The 11,028-nt window shown below is 43.6% G+C and overlaps 1 protein-coding gene across 1 annotated transcript; it reads right to left on the reverse strand.

Annotated features, from left to right (window-relative positions):
- Positions 1–2,820: 2,820 nt before the first annotated feature.
- Positions 2,821–8,060, reverse strand: PCLAF (PCNA clamp associated factor). Its single transcript, XM_015818451.2, has 4 exons — positions 7,978–8,060; positions 6,832–6,909; positions 4,835–5,000; positions 2,821–3,561 (listed from the first exon to the last, which is right to left on the reverse strand). The coding sequence occupies exons 1-4, from the start codon at positions 8,027–8,029 to the stop codon at positions 3,501–3,503; spliced, it is 357 nt and encodes a 118-aa protein (XP_015673937.1). The 5' UTR covers positions 8,030–8,060; the 3' UTR covers positions 2,821–3,500.
- Positions 8,061–11,028: the final 2,968 nt, after the last annotated feature.

An 11,028-nucleotide genomic window follows, 5' to 3' on the forward strand; every position in this document is an offset into this window, starting at 1 on the left:
TGTGTTTATTCTTTCACACAACAATATTTCTTTGATTTGAGAAATTCATTATTTCCAAGTCAACTATATTTAACATTCCCCTTATTTTAGTCTGTACCTCTTTTCAAGTGTACCTATTTCAACAACCTCATACGCAGCATTTTAATTTGTGGACGCAAGGTCTCCAGATGGATATTTACCAAACAAACCTAACTCTCCAAAAGTCAAAAAGGAATTTCGTCAGAGTTACGTCCAACAGAGAGAAGTACTGCAAAAAAAAGATCATCCTTTTCAGCTACAGACCGTAATAAACCCACTGCACTTTAAGCACTGAGTCATCCAGGTTGAAAGAAAAACAAGGCAATCAAGAAGACGCAAAGAGGAAACCCGAAAGTAAAAAAGAAAAAAAAAAAACCACGTTCCTTTGGTGCTTACATCCTTACAAAGGGTTTACTTTGGCTTGTCCCAGAGGGAGCCCATGCTAAAAGTTATCCTATCCCAGTTGCAATTCAAACTTCAGGCGTAAACAGGTTCCTAGCCCAATGTGGAGAGTCAAGAGAAGACAGAAACTTTCTTTTCCAATAGAAAAGGGAATTTATAGTTCGGGGTTGAACTGTGGAGTTCTGCCTCAAAGGTGCTTTTTCCAAAGGCAACTGGGACCATGTTTCCTTCCTTGAGGAAGATCTTTCACCTCTCATCCAAGGAGCTTCCTCAGAAGAACCGGAGAAGCTTCTTGGGTGGGAAGCGAAACGTCTTCAAGGAAAAACCTTAGGGAAGTCCGGCTGCCTTTTGAAAAAGCACCTTTGGGACCAACATATGTGACCTGCGTATGTGAGAATCTCCATAGACACGTGGAGGAGTCCTTGCTGCTCTCTTGAGCTTCCTTGGGCTTTCCCGGGCAGACCTTTCACCACCCCACTAGGTATCACCATCAGTGCCAGCAGGGAGGGGGGGGCATCTGCAAACGAGGCTAAGGAACAAGGAGACGTCTCCAAGAAAACAGCCAAGCTCAGAGGCCCCCAAGGACCCCTCGCCTTCTCACCCCACCCTACACACACACACACACACACACACAGAGCCAACCCACGGGAAGGCATCCCACAGACGGGGATGGGAGAGGAGGGAGGCGATGCTCGTCCGAGCCTCCCCACGCGGACCCCCCGCGGGCTCTCCACGTGTCCGTTCAGACGTGCAGCGCCCGGGCCGCGACAAGGGCTGGGGCGGGGGCTTCGCCTGCCTCTCCCTTCCTTTGTCTCCTTCCCAGGTCGCAGCCGAGGCAGAGCCCGCCACACAGAGAGGCTGCCGGGCCTGGGGGGGGGGAAATGAGGGGAAGGGGCTGCTTTCGGAGAGGAGCGACCCCCGACCCAAAATGAGGGGGGGGGAGGCGAGGGACAGCCCGGCCGGCGTTTAAACGCTCCGCATGGCCGGAGGGCTCTGCCCCCGAGGCGGGGGAGGGGAGGGTAAGAGCCCCCCCCACTCGGGTGCCCCCCCTCAGCTCCGGGCCTGCGGGGCGCCCCCTCAGCAGCGCAGGGCGAGGAGCGACCCCCTTCCCGCCCTCTCTCGCGAGCGTTCCCGTCGGCTACAGTTAACGGCGGGCGCCCCCGCCCAGAAAGCCAGCACGAGGCGGGCCGGCGCTCGGCCTTCCTACCGTCCCGAGGAAAAGCCGCTTCTCCCGGCTGGGAGGGGGCGCGAACCCGGGGCCACTGCCCCCTCCTTCGCTCAGCGCTCTAAAGGGGGGGGAGCGGGCCACCCCGGAAGCGCTTCCCGCGGACACGCCCTACGACCGCCGGCGCCCTATCGGAGAGACGCCAGCCGGCCCGAGGCGCGCGTCACAAAAGTGTTTCCGGGGCCCGTCCGGCCCGAACGCGCCCTAGCAACCGCGTCCGGTTGCTAAGCGGAATAGGGCGGGGCTTCAGGCGACGGGGCTGCGCAGGCGCGCGGCGGCGGGAAGGTTTCCTTCAGCCAGAAGACGCGTGACTTGTTTCTGCGCTGATCCTGGAAAGGAATCCCTGCCTTGAGCAGGGATGGGAGACCACTGGGAAATCCCAGGAAGTGGGGAATATCCAGGATGACCGAGGCAAATCTGTGCTAGGCTCTCCTCCTTAAAATAAAGGGTGCTGGGCGAGGGAGAGGTAGCTCTGCACGCCACAAGTGTTGTCGTCATGCAAATTATCCATCTTGCACACTGGCTTCCACTGTTTGCGCAAGATTGGCGTTTGTGCATCAAGTGTCCTCTGAGGCAATCATGCTTCAGAGCAGGATTTTTCAACCTGGGCAATTTTAAAGATGGGTGGACCTCAATTCCAAGAATTATTCCGTCATCCAAGATGATGGCCACAATAGTCCAACTGAAGAGACAACTTTTTAAATGTGAATCCCACTTTTTAAAAAAATAAATAAATAACGTGGCCATCTTGACTTTTTGGAAATACCCCACAGACATCACTGTGGCATTTCAGAGGGTCTTAATTAGAACATTGCTCAACTTCAGCCTAAACATTTCATAAGCACAAGTTTTGCTGAGTTCGTAAGAATCTCATCCTACATTAAAAGCTAAGAAACTTATAGCATCTCTCTGTATGCTTACAAAGGAGCAGAAAAGATTTATTCTGACTTCAAACGCAATGGCCTTTAGAGATAATGGGAATTCTGGAAACTCTAATCTCAACACAACTGAAGAATATTGGGCCGGAATATGTTGAAAATGAACCTCTTTTCCATCTTTCCCGCTGCCACAAAATTCGATACAAGTATGAACACTCATAATCCATCATCATTTAAGAACTAACTGTAGTCTGCACATAGACAAACTAGTTACAAAGAAAGCAAGAATAGCTGTGCTGAATTCTATAAAACTCTGCATTGTATCTTTATTACGCCAATTCCACAATTACAAGTAATGTAGTAATTGGTTAACTAGAAAACCCCACCCCCAGTGCCGCAAAACAGAGATGGAAGCAAACTGGAAAATCTTTAGAAGCATTAATACGTTATTTCTAATATCAGCGGTTCTGTGCTTCGTGTTGCCTTCGTACCACAATTTGGCCTACTTGAGCTATTATACAGAGCCATGTAGAAATTCTATGATTCCGCCACTGTAATGAGGTACATTTCTTGGGCCTTATTTCTTTTAAATCCAAAAGAATTATTCAGCATTTTCTAGTTTACAGAAAAAACTCGGTATTCAGCATAGCAACAATCAAATAGACTTTTTTTTACAGAAGCATAAGGATGTTATTTAACACCGATATGGCACAGAAGTGCATAAAGCAGCAAAACGAGATTTAATACAAAGCATGTAGTTACTAGTTAAGAATCATTAAAACACTTAAGTATTAAGAGCATTGTATCAATGACTTGTCCCTTTTTTTAGTCTGTCCACTTTTTAGTCAACAGAATAGCATGCTAGATGCTTATAAACATAAAGGCTCAAATTCAAACGGAATATATGCAATATATATATACAGCCTATACATAACACTCTTGAGCACACAAGATCTGCTTGCCAGAAGCAGGATAGCTCACATTTGATCATCTTCAGATTCTTCCTGTTCTGAAGGACAAGGAGGCAAAGGACGTGCTCTGTCAATGGAAAGGAAATACAAGTCAGCAATCATTCAGAGTTTTAAAATTCCAGTAACCTGTATTTTCAACAACTGGGACTAGAAGAGACTAAAAATATTGTAAAGGCATGCAGCCTTCATCTTGAACTGGAATCTGTTTTCCAGTCAGATTAGCAACCTAATCTCCCTCGTCACACAGTCACTTCCTTTTTTCTGTGTTGCCATGAATAAAGATTTCAGAACGTGGTCTACTGAAACAAAGGACAGGTCGAAAATTCTATTATCTAGGTCAGTGAATCTAGGCAATGCTGGAAATAATCCCTTAAATATGAGCCAGCCATGTGCTGCAGCTGCCAAAAAAGCCAACACAGTGCTGGGCTGCATTAACAGCGGGATAGAATCAAGATCAGGTGAAGTGTTAATACCACTTTACAAGGCCTTGGTAAGGCCACACTTGGAATACGGCATCCAGCTTTGGTCACCATGGTGTAAAAAAGATGTTGAGACTCTAGGAAAGAGTGCAAAGAAGAGCAACAAAGATGATTAGGGGACTGGAGGCTAAAACATACAAAGAACGGTTGCTGGAATTGGGTATGTCTAGTTTAATGAAGAGAAGGATGAGGGGGGACATGATAGCAGTTTTCCAATATCTCAGGGGCTGCCCCAAAGAAGAGGGAGTCAAGCCATTCTCCAAAGCACCTGAAGGCAGGACAAGAAGCAACGGGTGGAAACTAATCAAGGAGAGAAGCAACTTAGAACTAAGGAGAAATTTTCTGACAGAACAATTAACCAGTGGAACAACCTGCCTCCAGAAGCAGTGAATGCTCCAACCCTGGAAGTTTTTAAGAAGAGACTGGACAGCCATCTGTCCAAAATGGTGTAGAGTTTCCTGCCTGAGCAGGGGGTTGGAATCGATGACCTCCAAGGTCCCTTCCAACTATTATTATTATTATTATTATTATTATTATTATTATTATTATTATTAAAATCACTTGCAAAAAGCAATGAAACAATGCGTCACTGCGTGGCCCCACTATGAAAAAATAAGTTTCCCAAAACTTTTGCCCCTAATGCCTAATAAAAATCCGTTTTGGACATCTTCCCCCAAACTCATGCTGTACTGAGTGAACTAGGCTAGTGAATTGTCATTTCACTGAGCAGTAACTAAAATGGTTAGATCAAGTGAGGCAGAAGTTTGAAAACAGGTTTCACCAATTCTTCTAGAGAACATTAAACCTTGGCTACTGTGGCAGGTGTTTTGCCACTAGGAATGCGCAGACAGCCATCCTTACTTCTTTCTGCGTTTTCCTATTTCGCTGCACCCGGGCTCCTCCTCCGAGTTGTGGTTCTCCTTTTCCAGGCGACTTGGCGTTTGCCTGAAGAATTCTCCAATTCCTTTTTGCCAGGGTGGAGTTGGCCTCACACATACCGGATTGCCTCCTGCATACTTACTTTCAGCTGTAGAAAGCAAACCAGAATTTATCAGTGCCCAGCTAACAAAGAAAAAAGCAACATATCCAATTTACATATCATAATCCTCGATGTACGATCATTTGTTTGATGACAGTTGGAAGTTAGGATGGCCCCGGGAAAGGTGATTTGCAACCTGTCCTCAAAGTTGACTGTTGCACATCCCGTGTGGGTCACACAACCACAATCCAGGCACCCAGCAACCTTCTCTCATTTACAACAGTTGCAGCATCTTGCAATCATCTGATGGCAATTTGCAACCTTCCCAGCCAACTCCTAGAAGCAAAGTTAATTGGGGAAGCCAGATTCACTTAACAGCCCTGTGATTTGCTTGAACCATGGTGAAAATAGTTGTAGTCAGGTCTGGCAACAGGATAACTCATTTAATGACTGTGTTATTTAGCGACTTAAATTCCAGTTTCAATTGTGGCCGTAAATCAAAGACAACCAATAATAGCTACAAAGGCTTCTAACCCCCATATGGATAAATCTCTAAATGCACAAACTATCTCTAGTTACTTAAAACAAGCCATCTTTGCTAAAATGTAATGCAAGCGTGCCAGAATGCATCAGATCAGCAGTTTTCGAGGATCTGCTCTCATGGAAGTGTATGTGGAGCTGCTACTTATTTTTAAAACATTTGAGGAATTCAGCCCAGAACATTAAAAGCGCAAAATATTTTAGGCCCAGCTCAAATATATTTACTCCAGAAGAAACAGCAGAATGTCAGAAAAGCCCAGCAACCGTGTTATATTTGGCAGCAGCCCTGCTGTGTTGCAGCTTTAGATTAAACAGCTGCAGCATAGTGTTGTTAATTTAAACCAGGGGCCTTCAAACCTGGCCCTTTTATAAGTTGTGGACTTCAACTCCCAGAATTCCTCAGCCAGAGGAATTCTGGGAGTTGAAGTCCACAACTCGTAAAAGGGCCAAGTTTGAAGACCCCTGGTTTAAACAATGTTGAAGGAAAGTAACCAAGCACCTTGAAGGAGGTAAGTGGAGCTTCAGACGGATTATAGGCAGCCTTCAATTTACAACAGTTCATTTAGCGACTGGTTCAAAGTTACAACAGCATAAAATGAGGGATGTGAGAGATTAAGAATTAGAATATATCTGGAAGGGATACCTGAATTGATAATTTGTTGATTTAAAGTTAAATATGATTATGGTAATTGTAAATTCACAAAGTTTTAAAACAGGCTTAGCATTTATAGAAATTTAAATTAGAAATGGAATATTTTAAACGTATTATGCTATTTGAGGGAAATAGAGAGGGGACATTGAATGTATCAAGTTGATTTATATATGGTTTTATTTTTGCATGTTTGACTACCCCAACACCACGGTGTGTCCTGAGCACTTTGTCTTAAGAATTAAAAAAACCAATAAAATGTGTTTCAAAAAAAAAAAAGTTACAACAGCACTGAAAAAAAGGTGACTTATGAGCATTTTTCAAGTTACGAGCTTTGCTCGGAAGCAACTTGGATCCTAATTCTGAGGCTTGGCAACTGCTACATATTTATGACGGTTGCTGTGTCCCTTTGGTGTCCTTCTGACAAGCAAAGTCAATAAGGAAGCCAGATTCTCTTAACCACCAGGTTACTAATTTATCAACCACAGTGATTCACTTAACTATGGAAAGAAAGGTCGTAAATTGGGGCAAAACTCACTTAACAAAGATCACACATAGCAACAGAAATTTTGAGCTCAATTGTGGTTGTAAGTCGAGGTACTTGCAGAGCCATTCTAAATTGAAAAACACCATCGGCCTTCAGCCTTTGTCCAAAGGAGCATTTAAAGCCAGTCAGAGATACACACTCACCTTTCCTTGATGTAGGAGACAAGCTAACATTCGCCTGTCCAGAACCCAGCACCTTCCGCGGAGCCCTAGCAGCTACCACTGGCACAAAAAAAGGATTAGAGATTATTTATACTTAAAGATTCCATAAAGTCCGAAGGCCTCAGACCAGTTGCTCCTCTGTCATTCCGCACACAGTAGGACAATCAAAAAATGCAGATGCTAAAACGGTAAGAAGGCTGAATGTGCCCTACTCCAGGGTGTTTCCAGTCTAAGCTAATGGAAGTTGACTGGATGCCATTCTCCATGCTGTGTGAAAGCAGCCCAAGACAAGCCCTTTATCTTTGGTCTTCTTGAATTAAAAGTCAGCACCCCATTCCCTTTAAGGAGGCTGACTTTTGTGTATTTTACCTCCACAGCAGCCATGCAAAGTAGGGCTACCTTGAATAAGAGCATTTCTACATTCCAAAGGGATTGCACTGGGAATTGCAATACACACCCAGCCCCAGCAGTCAATCAACATGGTCAAGCTGACAACCTAACGGGCCTGTGCACCCTATGCTAACCTCAGCTGCCTTTTTTTACAGCTTGCTGTGTCTTTAATCCGGCTTAATGGCCTAAAAACGTAGTTAAAATCCATCCCATTTAGAAAGAAAATGGAGGAATGCAAGGCAGCCGCTTTAAATATGACAATTCACACCATTCTTTTAACCAGGAAGCTACAAACCACACTGCTTAAGTGGGTTAGCTGTACCTTTCTTTCTTTTTTACCTGGCTAACCATCATGCGCGAACCTAACCTTTTTAAGCAGGTAATTGCTGGAGGCCTTATGCAATTGGGCTAATTCTGCATCCTGCTTAGCTTTGTACCCCACTTAATTCTGCATCCTGGTTAGTTTTGTATCCCACTCACTTCTGCATCCCGGTTAATTCTGCATCCCGGTTAATTCTGCATCCCGGTTAATTCTGCATCCTGGTTAGTTTTGTATTCTACTTAATTCTGCATCCCGGTTAGTTTTGTATCCCACTCACTTCTGCATCCCGGTTAATTCTGCATCCCGGTTAATTCTGCATCCCGGTTAGTTTTGTATCCCACTCACTTCTGCATCCCGGTTAATTCTGCATCCCGGTTAATTCTGCACCCCGGTTAAGCATGTGCAAATGCTTTTACCTTTCCGATAGGCACCGGCGGTGCCTCCGCTGTTCGCCTTGGTCCGCACCATGCCCGTCCCTTGCCGCCGCACCAAAAAAAACCCCAAGAAAAAGGAATAAAACCAGGAAAGGAAAGGAAAGCGGAATAAAAGGCAAAAGGCGCAACTTTCTAGCAAGCGGCCGAGCTGCTACTTCCTTCTGCCGCAATATTCGGGCTTCCCGCGCGCGCGCCGCGCTCCCATTGGCCGAGGCGGAGAAGGCGAGCGGCCAATCACGAGCCAGCCCGCGACTTTCACCCGCGGTTCAAAACTCCGGCCGCGTCTGGCTCTCTTCGCCGACCGGGATCGCCCTTAGGTGGGATCCCCGAGCCCCGGGCCGCCGCAGGTCGAAGGAACCGGATCGGGGGAAGTTTGATTGGGCTCCTCTGGGTCTGAATCGAGGGAAGGGCGCCTCCGCCTAGGCGGGCAATCATAACTGAACGTTATGATTTTTTTTAAAAAAAATATAGTTATTATATATTGAAGATTTTACATAAAAAGTAACAAGCAAATCTAAAGAAAAGGAGAAAAAAGAAAAAAAATGAAGAAAAGGAGAACAACGCACGACGCGTCCACCTCTCTAGGAGTTGTCAAGAATGGAATCAGGTAAAGAATGGAATCCAAGGGTATGAAAAATATAAGTGTGTAATACACCAGATTATGAACTGACCACGCTGGCTGAGTTTGTGCAGTGCTGCACTAGCTAACCATGTTTTAGCCCAGTGTATTATACGAAGTCAGCTAGTGAGATATTACTCTGAAAAAAACATGCATACCAAGGATAATCCTGTAGAGATCTAATAGCATCTATGCTAAATAAATCTCAAGGAAAATGGGGTATAAATTAGAAGCACAATCCCCTTGTTTAAATCTGCAATTACAAAGAGAATGCATTCCTTATCTTTAACACCCCTACTAATTACCGAATAAACACCTCCTTAAACCCTTTTTTGTTGTTGTTACCTATCTGGAAAAGTAAACAGTTCCATTCCACATCCAATCAAAGCTCAACTTAATTAGATTTACAATACAGCCAATCTAAACCCATCAAACTTTGGTTGAAAGTGATAAAAGACAGCTTGCTTCTGCAACTCTATCCATTATCATAGTAATAAAACCCTCAAAGCTTAATTGATGTTAAGCCACTTGAATTCCATTGTCATTCACCAGCAGCAAAATGCCAAGAACAACTGGGGTTAATTTGTTGATTGAGAAATCTATCACAAGCATCTTCCCAGGCCTGAGATAAATGCTTATAGGAAATGGAATATACAGTGATTGTCTAATATTTATTTTCTAAATACATTTTTATTTTCTTTGCAATTGTTTTCTTGCTTCAGTAAAAGGAAGTTGAGTATAGACAGTCCAACTGAATCCTAGTGCTTCCCTTGTTCATGAAGCCAACAAGATAAATAAAAGCGGCAGGAATTTCCTGATGTTCTATGTTTAAAAGTTATACTTGTGTTTCCACTTGATAGCAAAGGTTTCCACTGCCTTTTTCTCCAACAGTTGGCTAATCATTGCAATAAACTGCTTCTGGGAACAAATAAACAAAATGTCTTTGTTGGTTTGATCATGTCAATTTGGGGAAAACACATTTTATGAAGGATGATCTAAGTCATTGGGTGGTCCATTCCAGTAAGTATTGATAAGCACATCCCCAAAAAATAGACAATTGCAAGTCTGTTAAGACTTACTTAAAAAAAAAAAAAGAACAGTAACAATGCAAGCTTGGAAGTTTCCCTAGAAATTCCCAACACCATTAACTGAGTTTTAGCATTATGTAATGAGAATCCCATAGGGGAGCTGGGTTTGCGCAAAATGTCTGCTGGTTCACCCAATTCATCCAATTTTCCAAATTTACTGCATCCTGTTTCGATCATCATCTTACAAAAAAGATACTGAGACTTTGAAAAAAAGTGCAGAGAAGAGGAACTAAGATGATTAAAGGCCTGGAGACTAAAACTTATGAAGGCTATGTTAGCTTTTCTGGTTGTGGTTAGATTTGGGTATAACAATAAAAGTGCTGCAAGAAGTCAGCAATCTGCAGTCAGCCATTTTCTAGTCATAAATAATGGAGCAATGTCCTAGCAGGAAAGTTGTATAATATTCACAGCTTAGGGACTCAACTTTTTCTAAAAAAAGAGACATTTTCCTTTTGATGAAAACTACAAAGAATTATTTTTAGGCAGGAGGAGATTTTGATGCTACAAAGTTGAATTTATTTTATATCTCAAGGTTGGGCCTTGAGGTATGAGACAAATTTAATCGGTATGGAGATGAATAACGAACCCCATTACAGAAAAGTTGGGATGGTGTCAGAAGGGGCTGGTTCGCAAGAAGAGAATGAGGATGTCTACTTACATATTCCAAGTATATGTCTTTTTTCCCTCTGCTTCTTTTGACTTTGAGATTTTGGGGATTGTTAGTTTGGTTTCTTTACTCCTTTTTCTCTTTTTCAAATTCCTGGAGAAAATAATTGGTTTCAACCAAGATTTTAGTTTGCCAATCCATATGGTTGTTTTTAGCCGTTGTGAATTGTGTGATGCGGCTCTAATATCAATGTTAGGTATTTTTATTCTAATCCTCCTTCCCCCAAAGGAGTCTAAAGTAGAATATATATTTCACACACAAACACGGAGGGTCTAATAGGGACATGTTTTGGAGTCAGTATTACTCAACATTTTTATGAATTTATTTATTTATTTATTTATTAAATTTATATACCACCCTATCTCCCTTGCGGGACTCAGGGCGGTGAACAGGCGATACTAAAAACCACGATAATAAATAAATAGTTTGTTTTAAAATGATCTAGAACAGTGATGGCGAACCTTTTAGAGACTGAGTGCCCAAACTGCAACCCAAAACCCACTTATGTATCATCGGGTGCCGGGTGGGCGTGGCCCATTGGGTGGGTGTGGCCCATTGGGTGGGCGTGGCTGTGGTGGTAACGGCAGACTGGGTGGGACTAAAAAGTTCAATCAATCAATTCCAACTTTGCGAGATCTATTTTTTCCCCGTGAGAAATT

This window comes from Protobothrops mucrosquamatus, unplaced genomic scaffold (assembly GCF_001527695.2).
Source record: "Protobothrops mucrosquamatus isolate PMUCROS unplaced genomic scaffold, P.Mucros_1.0 scaffold741, whole genome shotgun sequence".
NCBI classification, from domain to species: Eukaryota; Metazoa; Chordata; class Lepidosauria; order Squamata; family Viperidae; genus Protobothrops; species Protobothrops mucrosquamatus.